Source organism: Athene cunicularia (genome assembly GCF_003259725.1).
Source record: "Athene cunicularia isolate RWA chromosome 21 unlocalized genomic scaffold, athCun1 chr21_part1, whole genome shotgun sequence".
NCBI lineage: Eukaryota > Metazoa > Chordata > Aves > Strigiformes > Strigidae > Athene > Athene cunicularia.
In genome coordinates, this window is record NW_020799127.1 from 2852070 (window position 1) to 2872582 (window position 20513).

A 20513-nucleotide genomic window follows, 5' to 3' on the forward strand; every position below is an offset into this window, starting at 1 on the left:
TTTGTTGGTTTAGTGAGGTCTTTTTCCTCTTCTTTTTCTTTCCCATGCTATTCAGAAATATCCTGAAGAGCTATGAAGGTTAAAAGCTTTATCGACCAAGATATACCCTCTTCAGGCACAAAACATCTAATCCATAGTCCAAACAATTCTGCAGTATTAACCTGTAGTTTTTGCTTGTTGCTAAAATTTATGGAATAGACCAGACAATATTTTTTTTCTCTATTTACTCATAAAAATAGGCTTCTGGATAATCTTTAGGAGCAATCACGTCAGTCAGTGACACTTAGCACTGCAAAAATCCACTCGAGTTTCTATCATTCAAGTTGATTTGGTCAATCCAAGCTACACGATAGCTGTTTTTTCCCTGATTCAACCGTGACACAACCATGGAAATTGCTAAAGAGTTTACGGGGTGGGTGACTTTATAGGAGAAAAAGTTTTGAGAAAAGCACTGTTTGAACTGTGTGAGTGCAGGTGAGAACCCCTTTTAAAGGATGTTATAATACCTATTGCTTCTTTAAATAAAACTCTGCGAATTCCAAATCTCCAAGGCTTTTTACAGGAAAAGCTTAGGAAACTACCCACAAAAGCATTTGCAAAAAAGCAGAAAGAAAATGATGGAAATATATTTTTAAAACCTGAACAACTAGTCAAGATCTGCTAATGGCCTGTGGGCACTGGGAATGATGTCTTTCTAGTGGTGTTGGAAATTAGTTCATGCCACGCTCACAGAATGAGACACAACAGGAACAGATTTACCAGAGATTTCAGATGGACTGGAAAAAAATGCAACTTTATTACCCAGTCAATATTACTGATGTTTAAACAAGTGCTCGCACCATATACAGTAGCTCTGCATCTTCTTCCTTCAGGTGGAGGCTGTGCTTGACTTTAGAGAGTTAATGTTCTCTTACTCTTCCCTTTTTTTTTCTTCTTTCTCTCTCTACTACTGGCTCAGAGCACTGGCTTTCATTTGAAGGGCACAGCATACTGAGTGATGTTCACATGACACCAATGACAGCAGCATGATAAGCCTATTTCTGACAGTGTGGCAAATTACTATTATGAAATCCCAGTACAGTTGATGGCAGAGTGACTTTCAGAAGGGATCACACATAGCAAGGTTATGAAAGGCTCAGTGTTTACTGCAGTAAAAGAATATCAAGAGCTCTTTAAATAAAAAAGCTTGGGAGATTCCCAATTCATAAAACATTTGGCTGAGTATATCCAGCCAAGAGTTATATTTCTCTAAAATGAAAGGAGTAAAAATGATCAGCAAAAATTGTTGGGCTTTTTTTTTTTTACCTTTGGTGACTCGGTGAAATGTGTTTGCTAGGGATTCACTCAAAAGGGATCACCGACTTGAGGATGTCCTTCCCCATTGACATTGTTCACTTTAGGAGGTTACGAGTGTTCTGTCTCTCCACAACTGCCTCCCCATTCCATCCAAGGTCAGGATCTCCTCCGACTGTACAGTGCCTGAGTTAAAAGGACGACAAGATTCAGATTAAAAGTTATGACAAAAGCAGAATTGAGAGGAGAAATAGACAATTTATGAGCTAAGAAAGCATGGAAGTTGCCACTAAAAGAAGCATTTCTGCAAAATACAAGCTAGCACTAACCCACCTGCTGAATTATTGCCAGCATCCAAGGCTGCGTTACAACGTGGAGATAAATTATGCCCGCTTCAAACACCTTCCTTTTAAACTTATCTATAGAGTAACACAATCAGCAAAATAAAAAAGAGCAGACATTAAATGGCTCGGGTTTACGGCAGGATTTTTATCACACCAGTGAGTAGCATGGTATTTTCGTGATGAAATAAGTTTTTATTCAATTATCTAATAAATAAATATTATCTTTGTTTTTTTCTAGACTTTGTTGATTAAGTCTTTAGTTATGATAAGCCAGACAAATCACTGATTGGTTTTCTTGATTTGATTAAATACAATACCTGCAAGTTATGATTACTTTATTCATAGGCAATGTTCTCACTGCTTATCTTAATTAGAGCCTGTTTATTCTCTTTTACATAGAAGTAAGAGAAGATAAGCCATAGCACTGCTGTTAAATTTCACTTCAAGCATATTCTGACCCCCTAAATACAGAAATAATTGGTCTCTGCTACATTTAGCAGTGTTTTGGAGCACATATTTATGCTCTATTATACCCAAGGTGATACAGTAAAGAGCTCAGCATGCATATGAATCTGGTTAGGATGATGAATTGGGAAAAAAAAACCCAAAAACAACCCCCAACCCCCAAAAAACAATACCCCACAAACCCACAAAAGCAAAACAATCCCCCAGTTTTAAATCCCTGATTTTGGACTTGTTACACCTCTGTGATGTTGAGGCAAATAAGCTTTGTTTTAAGCCAGTTTGTAATAAATGTGTGCTCTAGATTTAGGGATTTTAACAATTTCTCTGCACTTCCTTCAGTGACACTACTTCATTAGCCTTGTCTCAGGCAAATATGTTTGCTCGAGTGGGTAAAATTAAATGTGTGATAAATTCAGGTCGGTCTCTCTCTTACTCCCTCCCTCCCCCTAAATTGAGGAACTATTAAATATTGGCTGAAATACACCTGATTGCTGTATGGGTACGAAATATAAAAGCCCCTGAAGTTTAGGTGGAAACCCCCTCGGTTTGTATGAGGTTTTTTGAACAGCAAAGAAGTAAAATTTATTGCCAAAAGGCCCCAAACACCTCTAATTTTCCCTTCTTAGCATATTTTTTCAGCTAGGACAAAACTCTTCAATCAGTAGATCATTATACAAAAGATGATGATTCCCTTTCCTAATTATCTCAGTTTTCTTGGCCAAGTAGAGAATTCACATGATGTTTATTCTGGGGTACACACACAATACAATCTTGTTTGTCTGCTGGCTGGAATGTCACTATTCCAGTCTGCTTCGATTGCTTTTCCCAGCTGACTTAGGGAATTGATCCCTTAGTTTAGTAAGTGCAGACTTGCAGGTTTTTTTGTATCCTGCCCCTACAGAGATACGAATATATTTAGCTGATGATGGAATATGGCTTCTATATGTAGGTGGCCACAGCCTGTCAGAGGTTTAAGCCAGCCGACCAAATGTCTGAAGCTAGATGTGTAGCATCAACAGCTGTCTTTTTTTAAAGGTTATTTTTCAAAGGCACATGTTCTTGGAATTTGTTTCCTGGGCGGCATGTTGTACCCCGGAGAGGCCAAGTGTTTAAATAACCTCTTCAAATATGTGTTTTGCACTTTGCTGGAAGGCCTGAAGGCAATTGTCTGTGAAATCAAACTCATGATGGCAAAAGCTTTGGTGCAAGTGAATGGATAGTTAGTGCCTTTCCCAATCTGTGAAAGGGGGAGAATGACAAATTGGGGATCTTTTTCCATGTCCAACAGATATTTGGAAAAATAAGACTTTTACCTCTGACTTCAGCGGAGCCAGAATGTCACCTGAAAGTTTTTGGAGAAGAGAAACGCTGACACTGAAGTTGGTAATAGTATATTGCTGTATACAACCAGGGCGGATGAGCACTGTTACTATTTGCAGTGATGAAAGACATACCGCTGGTGTGGCTGCAGTGTTGACCACCTTAGGTGCAAAGAAATTGTCTAATCCCAGCTGCACAGCGGGTGGCACAAGCTGCAAAACCCACCAGAAAGTTGAGCTTCAGTGCACTGTAGCCAGACTGCCGTGAGTACACAGGTTGTACTTCAAAGTTACTGCGTTCCTACTACTGCGCTGCCCTCAGAGACTTGTTTGTAGACCCGCCCATGTCTACGTCCATGCCACTGCATGCTGTCTTGGCTAATTAAACAGAGGGGAATTGCATTTGGTATCTCTTGCTAAAATGTCTCGTGATCGTTTATGGAAAGTCCCAAGTTCTGGGAAGAGAAGAGGGCGCGGGGGATATCCAGTTTTTTGAAATACGACTCTTCCTCTGAAACTAAAGAAAAAACATTTGGTGAAAACTAAAGAAAAAACATAGATAACTGCCACCATAATCTAATAACGACAGTTCTTGGCTTCAAGGCTGAGACTGGCTAATGGACAATGTGTGATTTAATCTATGAAGGAAAAAGGGGGAGAGAGGAAGAATGTCCCCCGAAACCTTGAAGTAAGGGGCATTTCTTTGTGAATCACCACGATCTAGGAATAGAATTATTTGTAATCCCAAGAGCTGCAGTTCTAAGAACCAAGTATTAACAGTCTGACCATAAATCTTTCACAGACAGTTGGAAATCTTTCCACTGTTTTCAATTTACTTTGGACCTCATTGTATGTAATGCATCTCATACTGCAGAATTCCTAATTTCCCCCTGGAAATATAGTCTGGGTCTCTGCTGTGTTTTATATATATATATATTACAATGCCATTTCCAGCAGAGTTTAAGGACCTACAATGATAAATACTAGCTTCACAGCAAGTTTTTGCTTAGGTATTTCAATGTAGTCATACAGTGGCTGATATTACAGTAAATCTGCATGTTGATATTTATTTTATATCGGCAATTTGTTGTACTCCTGACACAGGAATTCCATCACATACCTGAAAATAAGGAAATAATTACTGCTGCAGAATTCTAAAGGGAAGAAAATAATTGGCAATAGTGGGTGTCCTTAAAATAGGCCTTAAAAACGTCTGGAAGTTTGCTATGACTCAATATGTTTTAAGGAAGGAAAAATGTTTTTTTAACTATGAAGCTGGCAAATTCTACCATTTTGATTCCACAGCGGTAATCTCTGTAAAAGACATGATTTAAAAGCTGCTATTTCTCACTGTCTGAAGTTAAATACATTTTTCTATTCTAACAAATCTGAATAAAATTAGAGCACTCTGAATAAATTCACCCTGCCTCTGCGCCTGCTGTCTTAGCTTGAGGCGGAAGCAGATGACTCTGATCTCTAAGACTGTCAAACTAGCACCGTAAGCCAAAGCTACATTCACCTTAAAAAACCATGAAATTTATTCCAGCTTGGTAACAAGATGGTCCATTATTTCGGGATTTTGGTGCTGGTGTTCAGTTTTTTAAAAGGCCATCTGAATCCTCACAGGCGTTTTTGACATTTTCCCATTAATGGGGTTGGTATTTGGGGGCTTGAGAGTGCTTTGTGTTCAGTTAAACTTTTAACACCTTAGATCTATCACCAGTTCCCGGGAAGATGTTATTTTGATTTTCCTTGTTACTAGCTCTGAAAAAGGGGAAAAAAAAAATAGCACATTTCTCATTTAATATTAATTGGAATGTATTTTTCCCTGTAGCAGTTTGCTGATTATGAGATTTCAGTGCAGCTGACTGCGGTGGCTTTGCAAATAGTCCCTGTAAATAGAAAATAAGAAGCTGTTTCTGTGAAATGGCCAGCTAGAGGAGAGACTCATTCATCAGGGACCCAGGTACAGCCCAACAGCCCTGCCTAACACTGACCATGCAAACACAGGCTGACGGTGCTGTCCGAACAATCAAGCAGAACAGTTTGGTCTACGCTAACATTCTGTGGGGAGAAAGTTTAGTCAAGTGTTTAAAATATGGAAATAAGGATCAAAATGCCTGTGTGGTTTCTCCAGCTCTCCTGCTGCCTAGCTGCAGGCAAATCACCTTGCCTCCTTGTAATTTAATCACTGGCAAAGGGCTGGTTTCCCCCCGAAAACTGTGGGAGCAACATTTCTTGGCTATAGCAATGTCTTCAAAAATTACATCATGGGATGTGAAAGGTGAAAGTGCCCAATGTGTAAATCACACGAATTATTGCGACAGTGCAAACTGCTCATGTTAAAACACTGCAGGTCATTTTAGGCTGCCTTGCATCAACGTTTTCTGTCTTCCTTGTAGTGAGTGCATTGAGTATTTCCAGAAAAAAAATACTCCTTGTGAAGGAGAGCACGACCTCTTGCTACCTTGTCTGTCAGCCGTGTACCATGGTCCGGTTTTTGTGTTGACTGCCTAAAATCAAGCACAGTTTACCTTCGCCCCTGCTTTGACCTTGTTTCTACTGTAGTAGAAATAAAGAATAATACCAATGACACCTTTCATGTCCAGGGATTTCAAAACATTTGGAGAAGCTGCACCCTCTGAACAGAGATACAGCACTGTTTTAAGGAACATGTAGAAATTTCTTCCCCGTAAGAAAGAGGGGGTGCTCATTTCCCTTAGATCAAAGAGGGGGTCTATGCCCCTGGGGATAGAGCAGCGCTTAGGTTAGCACTCAGGCTTTTGCAGACCGTGTAGCGAGCCTCAGAGCCCGCAGATGGTGGGGTGTCACAGATCAGAGCCAGGAGACAGCTCCGTAAGCAGCTGTTCAATGCCAGAAAACCCAAGGCACCCTGGTGCAGTCTTCAGGGAACACTAAACCAGAGCAAATTCTGCCACCTGCTGCTTCCCTACACGTCTACAGTGCTCTTATTTTCAGAATAGACTAAGCCTTGCTCTGCTTTAACCTGGCTGAGATTTTACCGAGATTGTGTTTACCAGTGGGATTGCTGTATTTAAGCCTGCAGCACTTGAGAGGCTCGATTAAGTGATTTGCTTTCAGCATTTATAAGCAACAGCAGTAATGGAAAGTGTCCGTGCGGTATGTAGTGATATACCTGGTGTAGAATGTCCACAGCTGTTTTACAAATGCAAAGACTTGGACGGCGCTAAGCATATATTTAGAAGTAAAATTACTGATAAGGCAAAATCTCAGGGGTGTTGAGGGAGAGTGGGCTGTCCAGTGAGAGCAGTGACATAGCTAAAGGCCCTTTCAAAGCTCAAGCATCTGAGGGAACAGAAGAAAAAGGCAGGCTTGCTTGTACAAACCCGTGGATTTTTATAGCGTTCCTCTAGATATCTCAAAGAGTTTAAATTAGAAAGCTGACGCTGTGGGCAGTTATCAGCAACCAGCATGTGCAAAGCTGTAGCTTCTGCGTTACTGTAGGAATTCAAAATTGCTTTATTTTTAATTGTTAAAGTCCAAGATTTTCTCTTTGCTGGCTGCTAGGCTGAGGCACACAAGAAGCTTAGGCAAAGCCTAGCCTCTAAGCCCTTCCCCCTAAGCACTTGCTGTCTGGTGTGAGTGCTCCCCACCTTGAGGTGAACCGCAGAGGACAAGGCTATAAGCTTCCACGCCAGCTGAAGCTGCTGAAGTGCTGCTCTGAAGGATGTCAGGGTGCCACGGCAGAATGCAGTTGTTTGAAACTTAAGGGAGACCTTGGCGACATTCCTTGGGGATCCTTAACTCCCTCTCAGGCCAACCACTGTCAAGGGCAAGGGCTACCATCAGGTCAATGTTCTCTTTATATACAGTGCTAACTAAATTTAGTGTTAAATCTGCTGTGAAAATTTACAGCTTGTAATATTTACCTGACCAGCATCCAGACCCTCTTGTCCAAATATACAATTCCTTAAATTAGACACAAAATATGTCATGAGGCAGCAGCCTACATTACATATTTACAGCACTGAAGCAGGTAAGTACATATTTATGAAAGCCAATCCTGAGGTCTTATTTTGAAAAAAGTGGATTGCTTTGTTCAATGTATTTTTAAAAATTCTGACAGAATATTTAAACAATCCTAAATCTGAGAGCTCTCAGGGCCAGCGGCTGTCTCTGTATTGTCTGTTTACAACTGAGTCCTGCACAATGAGACTGGCATCCTTAGGGGTTTTTGCAATTGAAAGAATAAAAGTATGTGACAATAAAGAGCAACTCCCTATAAAACGAGTGTGCCTAGAGATTTTTTCCTTCTTAGAAAACGTTATTGCCCCCAAACAACTAGTATATTATTTATATAACAATTCCCTCATGGGTCATTGTTGAATAGAACTTGAGTCCTTCCATACACAGAGTGAATGCCCCCACCACGGCAACTACAGAATTATTTCCTTTATGCGCTGTCAGGACAGAGTTCTTCTCTACAACAAGCAGCTTAGGAGCTACCTCACAGTTACATACAGAAAAATTAATTCTTCAATATCCCAGACGTACTCCTTTGTGAAGCAATTCCCACAGACAACCTTCTGAACTTGTGTAGATTTTAAACCATAAGAAAGGAAGGCCGAAAAATCCCCAAACGAACAAGGGAATGTTTTCCTAAGAGACAGCTCAGAGCACAAATCAGGTTCCTGACATGCTGCTGCATTTTTGTTGCTTCTAGCTAATTTCAGAGACAAGTGGCTCCTTTGAGATGTGAATATGGAGTACAGATGAAGTCAGAGGTTTCTGCAAAGCACGTGTCAGGTTTTGGGGAGTTTTTGCACTTTTTGTTCAGGTAAGCAGGGCCTAACCCCCGCCTTAACGGTTAGCTTAGTCATACTGAAATCAGTGGGACTGTGCCCCTCTGTGGGATACAGCACTTCAAGTATTTGCTTTGTTTGATGAAAATCTTGATGGGACCTGTAGTTACTGCTGATGTGTAATAGTATTTCTATGAGGAAAATCGCACTGCCTAGAAAAGAAGGACCAAATATGAGTTCTTTTTAAAAGCTAGTAAATTTTTTTTTTCCTGAAGTGTTACAACCCCATATGGCAGGAAGATTATCATCATAGGTGTATTGCAAATGACATCTGCTTAGACTACTTAGATTTACAGGGGGAAAAAAGAGTATCAGTGGCGTGGTTTTAAGACGGTGCCTTTTAAGAGCTGATCAGTTCAGCTCAGTTCAACAAACAGTACAAAAATTTTTAAAAGGAAAAGGCTTGTTACTAATGGCAATTGGACATTTTCATCACCAGTATGAAAAATACGTGTTTAAATATACAACAGGGTTTGCCAGATACGTGTGCCTTGTGTAACCGCCATCAAAGAAAGCTTTTTTGTATTCTTCGGGGAGCAGGGTGAGTCTGAATCCCAGTCCCAGGAGCTGTACGTGCTTGCAGGTAGTGTTCAAAGAAATCAGTGCAATGGAATGTGCAGGTTTGGAGGACAGGACTTGGCAGCCATTGGGTCCCCTTAGGTAGTGCTCAAATTCAGACCAGTGAAGCTGTTTTACCAGTGAACTGACTTGGATAGCTCTTTTTAAGCACCTTCCAAGGAATACTTCTAACTTTCTGAAAGAGGCCTCCTGACCATGAGAACAACCTCATGTCAACAGCCTGATTCTCTTCTCCCTGAAACCCTGCCATTTAGTCTCTGTGACCACCCTCACTTCATAGCTGGCATCCACAGTCCCCAGTTACTGCAGAGCTTGCCAGCCAGAATCAGGGCTCCCTTGTCTGAGTCCCAGCCCTGACAGATTCTCAGTCCAAAGAATCTACCGTCTTGTTTATGCAGCTCATCCAGGCTGACATCGGTCTCCTTCAAGGCAAGAAATATGCTTGCTTAGAGAGATGTGCATTAATTCTAACTACCACTTTGTCTCTGTAATGTCACAGAAGTTCAATACGGGGCTGATTTCATGCAATCAAGACTGTATAGAACATTTTCATAACAAAGAGTTGTATCAAAACATCTCTTTGCTCCATGAAAAATGGAAGACCAGTGCACTCTTGTTTTCCAGTCACAAATGATCATGAGGCCCTGAGACTAAAAAAAAAGTTTCTCAAAAAAATCTTGGATAAACACGACACATCGGCAAAATGTTGTCCTTTGCATATGATAATGATTCCCAGGAGTCCCAAAGTGCTCGTTGTACATTAATGAATTATGCCTTACCACAGCAGGGTGTACCAGAATAAACATTACCTATTTACTTGTCTGGTAGTAATGTACTTAAGTTCCGAACTGGATCCATATCTCAGAGGTCTCCAAGCTCAAGAGTTTTTATCTCCAGGTCTATATTGTAAGTGGATCTCTTTTTTTTTTTTTTTTTTTTTTTTTTTTTTACAAGGTTATGCTATCATTAATATTCTCTCTTCCTGAAAAGTGGTACATCTTCAGAGTCTAGCCCAGCATTTCTGCTGTACATTTCCATTAGTTCACTGCATTTTCTATTCACTAGTAAAGGGATTTCTGAGTTATTGCATATTTTTTAAGATTTTTCTCACCTCTTTTTCATGGCAGCTGTGAACATCTAAATTGTTTCAGTTTTCACCTGTTCTTGAAGCACAGGCAAAATGGCCTGTTTTAGTGGTTTTATCTTGAATTAAAGTCCTTGTAATATCTGAAGACTGGGGGAGTTGGGAAATGTATTTGTGTTAGACACAACAAGGGTATTTATTAATAAAGGAACCTCTAGCACAGCAATATTGTAACTGGTTAGACGATATTGTTTGTCTCAGCGAGAACTGGTGTCTATGAACTACAGGTGTAGGCATCCTTCATTTTTATCTGCCATTCCCACTTCAACACACTTCTGCCAAATGCAGTATAGTACTCAGAAAACAACTGTGAATATGCTTACCTCAACCTACTGGCAATAAAACAGATGTACAGGATCAGAACCTAGGATTGACCTAATCAAAATGGTCAGCCAGAAATTATAAACGAGGTATTCTTGGTGTAGCCATGTGTTTGCAGCACTGCTTTCAGCAATGGCTCGACCTTACAGTTTTGGGGCGTTGTGTCTGGAATAACTGAGGTCAACTCCACTTTGTAAGAAGAAAAGGGGGGAAGAGCTTGATTATCAGTGCTACTCTGTGTGAAATTTTGTCTTGTAGAATATTTGAGCGATGTGTTTGAGATAAAGTTACGTTCATTCAGTTTTTTTGTTACTGGCTGGTTTGTGTTTGATTCCACCTTCACTGAACTGAGATTAAGAGATGGAGAAGCTTGGACTCTTTCTGTCATGAGTTCATCTTGAGGCTTAAGTCACCAAAAAAGCTAGCTAGATATCTGTGATGCATATTTAGCATTACCAAAGTGAAAACAGCTTATCGGTTAAACAGTTCAAAGCAGATATTTTGCTCCTGGGTATTATTAATCACAACTGACATATCTTACAGAGTTGTGCAGTTTTCTATTTAAGAAGCTCTCTATCAAAATGCATTTCATCCAGTTCCAAAATGCTTTGTTTGGTTCCTTTGGGTGTCATATTCATATATTTTACTTGTAAATGTCTCAATAGTTGAACAGATTAGAGCTGTGCTTGGGGAGCCCTGTCCAGTCAGCTTACAGACTTGGAATTAATGTCTTCATACAAATCTCACAGTAATGTGTAATTGTGCACCTCAGTAACCCCCTGTACATCAGGCTGGCCACGTCTTTCCATATCTGAGCTTTGGTTTTAGAAGCACAGTAGATAATAACCATAAATGTTTATTTTACTATAAATATTTAATAATTATGAATGATTGATGACCAGATTTTTAAGCAAACTGATAGAATTATGTGAAATTAAGACTACCTTTGTGTAATTTTCTAAGCTGTATTTTAAATATTATATGGGCTAAATATTATAAATATTATAAATATTATATAGGCTTTGTTGTGCTGTTAGTATGCATGCCTGACTGGTATTTTCATTAAAAATATTAGCACATAGGTAACAAACAGAAAAAATACACTTTTTATAGTTGTATTGGCAATAAAACTAAACTGGATGGAGTTCCTTGTGGATACAAGAATTTCTGTATCCACCAATTTTCATTCCATTGCAAGGCTTCTTTATTCCATTGTAACCCCTTCTTTATGGGTTACTTTAAAAATGCTTTTTCAACAGAATGTGTTTTTTATAGCACAGCACTAATAGCTGGCTGTGTTTCAGTGACTACTTTCACCTATTTTGCTTTCAATTTTTTCTAATTGCCTTTGTTCTCCCTGGGGCTTTGAAGCCAAAAAAACCCTATATAATACTTATCTAATTATCAGGGCTCTTGCATCTCTAAAAGATTTCATTAACAATGCTGCTTTCTGGTTCCTGCGGCCAGCCGAGGGTCTGGTTCCTCTCCTGCAGACGTTTTTGCATGTCTCCCAATTAGTGAAGAATCCCTTTGCCAATAGGTGCCACTGTTGCTCTACACACACATCTGAATCATCAGTGTCCTTCAGCTGAAAAGCCAACCTTGAAAAAGCGAACCTAAATCACAGTGAACAAAATGTTGCAGAGGTAAAAACTCTGTACAGATCATGGCCAGAGGCTTGTCCATGCCAAGACTACAGAACATGCTTTATCTTGTTCCTAAAAATAATTATATTATTGCTAATCTTGAGCAGAATTGATGAAGAGAGAAATATGCATTGAAGTAATTCCAGATATATTTAATCTAAGCCTTTAGCTTGCTGCAAGTCTATCACTGAGCCTCAGACTAATAGCAGCTGACCCTTGCAAATATCTCTCCTCTGGACCAAACGTGATTTAAACGCACAGCAGTGCAGTAAGAATTTGGACTTCTGTCAGCACTTTGTACATAGGTTGTTCACATACTTTCTTAACCGAGTAAAGTATGAGGGTGGCCATCAGTATAAAGGCCACCTACAGCAATTTCTTCTAGGTTTACTGTTTGGTAAGGTAAGGTCAGCTAACGTAGCTCACTTTGCAGCTTATCTACCATGAGGTGCCATTCAGTATGTAAAGCCAAGGGCAATCAAGGTCTGCTTGCTTACTGCATTGGGAGAAACCGTGCTTCACCTTGTCCCTAGGTATGCAGTCACTTCGAATGTTTACTTCATTCTTGGATGTTTCAGACACGTTATGGAGTAACGCAGATTTCTATTCCGCTCTTTGAAGAAATGTAGAGCAAGCTGTGTGAAAATGAAAGAAGCACTAGGGGCAATTAAAGGATTTATATTCTTTCAGGTTCAATCTGACTTTGCTTTCTTTTTTTCTTACTCTAACTATTCATTTACTAGAAACCAACAGATGAAAATTTTGTTTTCAGTGATTTAATATCTTCTGAAATATTCCCAGCCATCTGCAGGTCTGAATGTAACCCAGCAACTTCTTCTAACTAGTAGGCAGCCCTCCACCTCTATAACCTAATTCTCATTCCTTCTGCATGGAACAGATCACTCTTACATGCATGAGCAACAAGCTATATTAAGTAGTACTTAGGATCACCCTAAGCGGTTTACAGAGGCATCCCTTGCTTTTCTGTCTCTCACCAGTTGGCGGATGACTTGCAGATATTTCTGACATCCTTCATAGTCCAGGATTCTGCTAATGTTTTGGGGAAGGTGTCCCTGGTTGGAAGGGAGGACATGAGTTGTAGCTGCTTTTCCCCGCTGACGAGTAGCAAAAGCAGAAATCGGTGGGCTTTCATAGGAGGTGGTGTAGACACTGTTCATCACTCCATTTTCTTTCTTGTGCCATTTTTTCATCAGGTGCTCAAGAAGGCCGTAGTTGGTGGGTGGTTCTGAGACAAGAAATTATGAAGTATTAGAAGTTACAGAATTAAGGTTTTGGTCCTGGTGTTTTTACTCCACAATTGTCATAAGGAATATCTATACTATTTTGACAGCAGATTAAGGACAAAACAGATCTTTTTGTTCCTAGGGAATGTGTGTCTACCCTCTGGATGAAAGGGAAAATCACTGTTAGATATTGATAGGATAGCAGTGATAGTATAAATGTAAGGAGTCTTGGTTCTTCATAGTCTCTCTGGTAGATATGAAAAAAGTTAGCAGAGCTGTATATGTCACTTAAATTCAGAAACATAATAATACTCCATAAATTCTCCTGCTAGTCATATCTCACACCTCTCCTTGTTTTCACCTGACATCTTGCATTATTGCATAGGGGAGAGGAATCTGTTCATTGACACTATCCTTCACTGCCTCCTGTTGTGATTAAGTATTGTTGTATGGATACCATTTCCACTTTATCAATTAAAGAAAAAAAAAAAAAGCTACTGACTGGGTAAGAAAGTAGCAAAAAATCAGCACAAGATCCATTTTCAGAATTAAAATAGAAGGAGGTTCTTGGCTCTAAGTCTATATATTGACCACTGCACCATGTTCCATCTATTGAATTAATAATGCCAAAAACTACCAAGAATAGGGTAATCTGCTTTCTTAGGAATCCAGGCAAACTTGTATTCATTCCGGCTGTGGAGGGGAAGCAGCACAGGGTTGTAACCATGTCTGTTGTATTTATCATCATACTCTGATACTAGATTTCGGCTTCTTGGCTCATCATGATGGGTGAAGAAGTACTGCACTGGCAGGCCCTGAAATGAGATGTAGATGAAACCGTGCTGTTTGTACATAGCATTGAGATGGCGTAGTGTGCTTCTGAGTCAGCCTGTACCACCAGGGATAGCACAACATTTTGTCAGTATTTGTATTACTTCTACTTTTTTTTTACTCCCTGAAAATAAGGGCATTTGCATTTCAAGTAAAGTAAACATCCAGTTACATTAAGCAACTACATCTGTATGTCATGAGATCTGCTTAGTCTGATTTCAACACATGCACCACAAGTTTGCAGATACATTTTAGAAGTCTGTAAATGAAAAGCTGATTGTTTTGTGCCTCATAAGTGTTTCATTGTGCACTAGCATTACATATACTACCCTCCAGCTGTCTGTCAGGAGAGAATGATGAGAATATTTGGGGTGGAGAAGCACCTTGGAGAATGGGACATTCTAGCAGATGATACTTAGGGAAGAAGTATTGTTATGAAAGATCCGGGACTCATTTAAGTGCAGTTCATTCCTACAAATCAGAGGTGTGCTGATGAAAAGAATCCTTTTTTTACCAGCAAGCTCATATTGTAGCCCATGGAATGTCCTGAAGACACCATACCCAGTTCTAGCTGGTAGTAACATGATTTTCTTCACGTGCCCTGGTCGCCCCAGGCAAACAACCAAAACTGGGGAACAACCAGAAAGTACCAAGAAGTATGTGCTGTTTGTCTGCCTCGGAAAGGCATTCTACTTTAATCAAGCATACAAAGGAGCTCTGGATCCTGTAAACTGGCCGTGGAGCTGCAGTGCCCTCTTTTATGCATATAGTTGTTTAGGGATATAAAATATAATTTAAGTATTAGTCAAAGATCATCACTGTTTAGAACGCTGGCACACACAGCCCTACATTTGAAATTTCTTGTACTTACCTCAAATTTTTCCATCATGGTCCTCCTTAGTGTTTGGTCTGGTTTGTGATCTGGGAACCAAATGAAGTCTGTTTTGTATATGCTGCTGCCGAGTTTTCCAGAGTCTTTTGTAAACTAGAGAGATACATGACACTCAGTATAGCTGGGGCAATCTGATAATTACAAAAGCTCTGTTCCAGTGCTGCTTTCATCTACACATTTAAAAAGCACTTATTTGGAAAGAAGTCTGTGCTGTGTACTTTTTCTCAGATGGTGAAGTCAGCTGGTATAATCAGCCATTGTGAAATTCTAGATTGATTCCTTGGTGTAAATATAAGATACTGCAAGGGCCCTGAAAAATTATTCATGGTTTGATGTTAAATACTTTGACCTATCATGTGAACTAGCATTTGAAAAGGACGAATGAAACCTTTTTTTTTTTTTTGTCCCTTTGTTCCCACTTCTGCTGCAGCAGGCCAGTCTCTGCAATATAGCATTTTGCTAGCATTTTGCTGCAGGGAAAAAAAGAAAATCTAAAGGAAGTAATTTTTAGAGTCAGGAGGATTTGCCCTAGCAGCTCCAATATTGAACCCAACTGGCATGTTTTGACAAAGTTAAATGTCTAATGATAAAATTTTGCTCAGCTCTTAAGCAGGGCATGCAGTCTATCAAGCAGCTTTTCCAGCAAAGATGGTCTTGTTTATATAAGCAAATGAAACCAATATCCAAATTACTATTAAAGATCCTCTAGTACAAGTAATAGTAAGTATTAACATGGGTTATCAAAGCCTCTCTTGTATAGTGTTGGTAAATATCATTAAGTTGTATAGTTGTATAGCAGTCCGAAGGGATTGCCATAAAAAATGCTGCAGCATTTTTAATTGGCTAATATGATCTCCGGTGTGAACAGTATAACCCATGCTCAGGCATTGCTTCTGCCCTGGCTTAAGAGGGAAGAATGGCAGATCATAAAGAAAATTAATTAATGTAGGCCAAGCAAGATGTTATCGTCTCCCTTTTATTACTCCTCTGGGATGAGCCTGGACTCCAGCTGATGACTGCAGTAGTATACTACCTCACAGCACTGGTTCTGCCCCACTACTGCTCTCACACTTCCATCCTGATCTTACCCTTCTCCTCTCTTCCAGCCAATTTCCGATGAGGACTTCATTAGCGTATCTGGGTTGAATTTTCCACCAGTTCTGTCCATCTTTTTGCAAAGCACACATATTCCGTTGTCTCACAGCACTACCCTCCCTGGTTGTTGGAACTGTCCTTCAAGTTACGTTGGTGAAAGATTACTCAGTAGTCCAGTGCTAAAACTAGGGCAGAAAGGGGCTCCGCTTCTGTCTGTCTGTGCTGAGAAACACGGGTGCTGTGTGGAACTGCTTGTGTTTGCTGTCCCCATGGTGACTGTTGTGCCAGTGACCACATTCCAGTCTGCATCATATTTACTGTTGAACAAAACAGTAGCTCCTAACCCACTGAAGTCAGCTGGGTTTTTTTCACTAACAGAGCTCAGAATCAGAGCACAGAATATGTTTGGAAACACTGTGATATGACATATTCCTCTATACCAACACACCACACATACCTGTGTGACACACAGTCTCTCTTAACAGACTGACGCATTTTATTTTAAACAAGTGTGACAAACCAGGATGTCCGTTCAAAATAACATTGTTCTTTATTAACATAGCTAAAGAGAAGGGCTTGCAGCATGGTACAGGCTTGTATAAGGTTTGCATATTCCATGTTCCAACTAACAGCTGGAATGAGGTTCTGATGAGCCTTGTTTATCATTGTTAATGGCTGCCCTTGATTGACTACCCATCACTTGATATTAAATATCCTAAAAAGATATCTTCCTAGATTGAGGCATGAACAGACTCGTGGAATCTAAGATGTTTACTATAAGCTTTTTAGGAAGTTAACAACGCTGTCCAAACCCCTTTTCCCAGCTGGAAATGAGAAACCACAATAATCATACAGGCTTATGATTCCATGGAATCCATCCTCGAGGTGGTACCAGGTCACTCGAACACCGTTGTCCTCCAATCTCTTCTTGTAGAGCAAGCCGTCATCCCTCAGCACGTCATACTCGCAGGTCAAGATGAAGGACTCGGGCAGCTGCTGAACAATAGCGTCTTCAACTAAGAGCGGGCACAGGTTGGGCTCACAGAGTCTTTTCACTTTCTCAAAAACTTCAGCTATAAAATCAGTGGGCCTAAGTGGCTTCACACCTCTGACCTTAAATTTTTCGGGGATGTTATCTGGACTCACCCACTTCCTGTATTTCAGCCTCATATCTGGAGGAATATGAGAGCCCTCCAAGACCTCTTGCATATGCATCGCATGCCCATTTAGGTACTGCAAAGCAAAGAAAGCAGCACGTTCTCGGAATAAGAGAGGGACTCCTCGATTTTGATGATAAGATGGTAAATTGAAGTCCAGTGCCTGAAGGCCTGGGTAGATCAAGATCTGAGCACGCAGTTTGGGGAGGTCTGAGCCACCTGCAAGGGTCTGGCTAACAGCAGCTGCTAGATTGCCCCCAGCACTGTCCCCGCAGACAATTACATTGGCAGGATCCACCCCATAGTGCTCTATATTCTTCATAAAGTGTATGGTGGCATTAAGACAGTCTTCATACGCAGCAGGGTATTTGTGTTCAGGGGCTAAACGGTACCTAGTACACAGAAGAGACAACAAAAGTAAGAGAAGAAAATGTCATTAGTATTAATCAGGAAAACGGTATCCTATGCTGTCTTCCAGCCCTATCATTTTGGGGTGTTTTTCCTCCAGGTCAGGATATTCATTACCTCTTAAGCAGGTGCTCCTCAGTGATTGTGGAATAGCTGTAGATTGTGTATTCAGTCACAGGGACTCAGTAAAGTAGGACTGTCATCTGACTAAGAGCCTGACCAAGACTCTACATTTCTTAGTCATGCTGAAATCTCCCTGTGTATTCTTGACAAGGTTATTTAATAATTTTGTGCCTCTGCTTCCTATCTGTAAAATGGGGGTAATACAGTGTGATTATGCTCTCTTTTTCTTTAAATCATAATTGTTTGGAGCATCTTATTACATGTTCATATGGTCAGCACGAGGAAGACTTTTTTAACCTAAGTGTTTGATGGGCTTTTACAGACTTTCTTAGTGTGCCACATATTTCCATTTGGGTCTTTTCTGAGTATATCAGGGCATAAACAATTAAGAGTTGTGAAATCTCCGTTATCTCTATTTGTCTCTTTATGGACTTCACTAAATTCTATAGAAATTTCTTTGCAAAAAAGAACATCTTCCAAACCCGTTTAGCTCTGCTGTGGCACCACAGCAACAATAATCTCCAAACAATAGAACTGGGTAGGGTTCACTTACTGAACAGATACAACTACTGATTCGCTTTCTCTGGATATGTAGCGGCATACTTTTTCATAGGTATCTGGAAAAGAAATATTTTCATTAGTGCTCTATTGTTATATTATTGCCCTAATCTTTGAGACAACTTGGGAACGTTCATTCCAGAAAGGCATTTACCTTCAGACTTCCTTCCAAATCACATGCTGAAACCTCCTCTTATTTCAATTTTACAAAAAAGATGAGAATGCTCTTTCTACGTTATTATAATTGCTTCAGCAAATATCTTACCAAGACTTCCAAATACCCAGCCTCCTCCATGAAAGAAGATGATACCTCTCCTTCGCCCGTCAGAGGTAGCTTTAGGCTGATAAACCCTCACAGGTACTTTGTTAAACTGCAGATCCTGGATAAAGAGCTTTGGATCCACCCCTAGTTTCCGTCCCTGTCGCACGTATCGGCCAAAAGTGATTTGACTGCAAAGTCCAGTCTTCTCCAAAATCCTTCCCTGTTTTAATAGTAAAAGAAATTAAGGCTTCATTGAAAGTCTTGAGTTAGCCAAGGTATAAAAACTCTGCACTGTACTTACACTGAACTGTACTTGAGGAAAATTTTAAAAAAAAAAAAAAAAAAAAAAAAAAAAAAAAAAAAAAAAAAAAAAAAAAAAAAAAAAAAAGTGGTAATGTTGTAAAATATGAATACACTGTAAGAAGATATAATAATTACAGCACAAGAAGTTACAATAACTACCATGAGGACTGTTCGTGGAGGAGGATAATGGCTATGGAAGCATCTCCCACAGTCTCTCTAAATGGCTTCCTGTGTCCTGATAGGAGAGTTCATGCTAGTAGGTTGTTTGGTCCTTGGGTTTTGCCTTAATAAACCCGTGGAAAACTGTGAGGAAAAGTTAGTTTTCTTGATAGGAATTCCCAGTCCTAAGAAAGTGAGAGATCCAAGGACAGAGTCAGAGAACAGTAATTAAGTTTGCCTAGATTAGTTTTACCAAAATGTAGTTCTACGCTTTATTGTACCAGCTGGAATCTGAAGAGTCAGACTGAAAAATCTAGGCTTCACATACAGAAATTTGACCCCAGTTGTCGGATAAAAATAAAGCTCTCTGATTCGAGAAAAACAATTTTCCCAAGCTCTCACATCTTACAGACTGTAAAAAATTCACTTCCATTACTCACATCCAGTGTCATTCTAATATCACATCAGAAATTTTATATAGGCCATCGAAACTGTCTGTCTTGAAGTACACATTGTCAGTGTTGTGCTGCACACCTTTGTGCTCAGTCTTGTTTCATTATTACTTGGTAACGACAATTAAATGTTGTATAGAGAAAGAGCAATAAAAGCTTTAATAGTTCTTTGTTGCATAAACTAATTTTCCTGAATTAAACCATAAAACTCGGTGAATTTGGAAATCTTAAGTGCCGAGCTGTGTTGTGCAAGTTAAGTTACTGCATTTTATTTGCACAACAGATTGACTGAGCAAAATCAAGAAGCTTCCTCTCCCAGTGCTCTTACAATGATCTTGCAAGCTGGAATGTAAATCTGATGTAATAAGTGAACAAACAAGAAGTGGGAACCAAATTAATGAGTGTAATCAAACAAATAAACAGTTACAATTCAGCTGCTGAGCAAGATCGCAGTTTCAAATGTTAAACCCTTGTTGTCACCTGCTGGTTCAGGAGAGCTGGGTAGCTTTGTCAGTGAATTTCAAGAGGATGGAAACGGTGTAAAGAACAGTGTGGGGGAAAACAAGGTCTGTGTGATAGCAAAGGTGATGTGGCTGAAGAGCGAAGGAGAAAACTGAACACTAAACAAAAATCAAAAGATACCGCAAGTGACAGAGGAAGAGCTGAGGAGGGCTCTAATGCCGTTTATGCAATGCTGTAAAAGGGACTCCAGGATTAAGTAAAGCAGCCCTTAACCGGATTTTGTACCATAAATGTCAGCGGCAGGAGCAGCTGAAGGGCTGTAGTTTTCCTTGTGCAAGGTGACTTCGCCTAAAGCCGAGGGCAGTTATCAAACAAAACACCGGCTCAGCTCCGAATTGGAGACTTGAACCGCCACCGCCGCCGTTTGGCAATCTCTAACGAGCCCCGGCACGCTACTGGGGTTTCTCTGTGACACGAGCAGCGTCCCCACGGGGGATGCTCCCCCGCAGCACCCTCCCCGGGATGGGGAGCATCACCCCGGCCCGGCAGGGACATGCGGGCCTTAAGCCGGGCGCCCCCCCCGCCCCCCTCCAGCTTCTTTTTTTTTTTTTT

General features: G+C 40.2%; 3 protein-coding genes across 7 annotated transcripts in view; 1 reads left to right on the forward strand and 2 right to left on the reverse strand.

Annotated features, from left to right (window-relative positions):
* LRRC38 (leucine rich repeat containing 38) overlaps positions 1-20513 on the forward strand; it is a 47899-nt gene that overhangs the window by 26447 nt on the left and 939 nt on the right. The gene's annotated exons all lie outside the window — the stretch shown is intronic.
* Positions 365-16430, reverse strand: C21H1orf158 (chromosome 21 C1orf158 homolog). Of its 3 annotated transcripts, XR_003399872.1 has the most exons (5): positions 16011-16430; positions 14902-15015; positions 13837-14014; positions 9956-13201; positions 365-3938 (listed from the first exon to the last, which is right to left on the reverse strand). XR_003399872.1 is itself a non-coding variant. In XM_026862816.1 (4 exons), the coding sequence occupies exons 1-4, from the start codon at positions 16107-16109 to the stop codon at positions 12903-12905; spliced, it is 690 nt and encodes a 229-aa protein (XP_026718617.1). In that variant the 5' UTR covers positions 16110-16430; the 3' UTR covers positions 9789-12902. The 3 variants fall into 3 exon arrangements, 2 of the variants coding, with proteins under 2 accessions (XP_026718617.1, XP_026718618.1); XM_026862816.1 differs by lacking the exon at positions 365-3938 and having other exon boundaries at positions 9789-13201; XM_026862817.1 differs by lacking the exons at positions 365-3938; positions 14902-15015 and having other exon boundaries at positions 9789-13201.
* LOC113487884 (arylacetamide deacetylase-like 4) overlaps positions 16545-20513 on the reverse strand; it is a 16751-nt gene continuing 12782 nt past the window's right edge. For 2 of the 3 annotated variants that reach the window (XM_026862807.1, XM_026862808.1), the window contains exon 5: positions 16545-17130. In XM_026862807.1, coding sequence (XP_026718608.1) covers positions 16792-17130 — 339 coding nt within the window. In that variant the 3' untranslated portion in view covers positions 16545-16791. The remainder of the gene's footprint in view (positions 17131-20513) is intronic. The other variant, XM_026862806.1, reaches the window with a different exon arrangement.

What these genes read in the sequence shown, in the direction of transcription:
- C21H1orf158 (XM_026862816.1), bottom strand. Translation starts at nt 16,109, where the DNA reads ATGTGTGCTTTGCAAAAAGATGGACAGAACTGGTGGAAAATTCAACCC. An exon ending in GGCTGGAAGAGAGGAGAAGG is followed by an intron (nt 15,016 to 16,010) that starts GTAAGATCAGGA and finishes GTATCTCTCTAG; the next exon opens with TTTACAAAAGACTCTGGAAA. An exon ending in AGCAGATTACCCTATTCTTG is followed by an intron (nt 13,202 to 13,836) that starts GTAGTTTTTGGC and finishes TTCTTGTCTCAG; the next exon opens with AACCACCCACCAACTACGGC.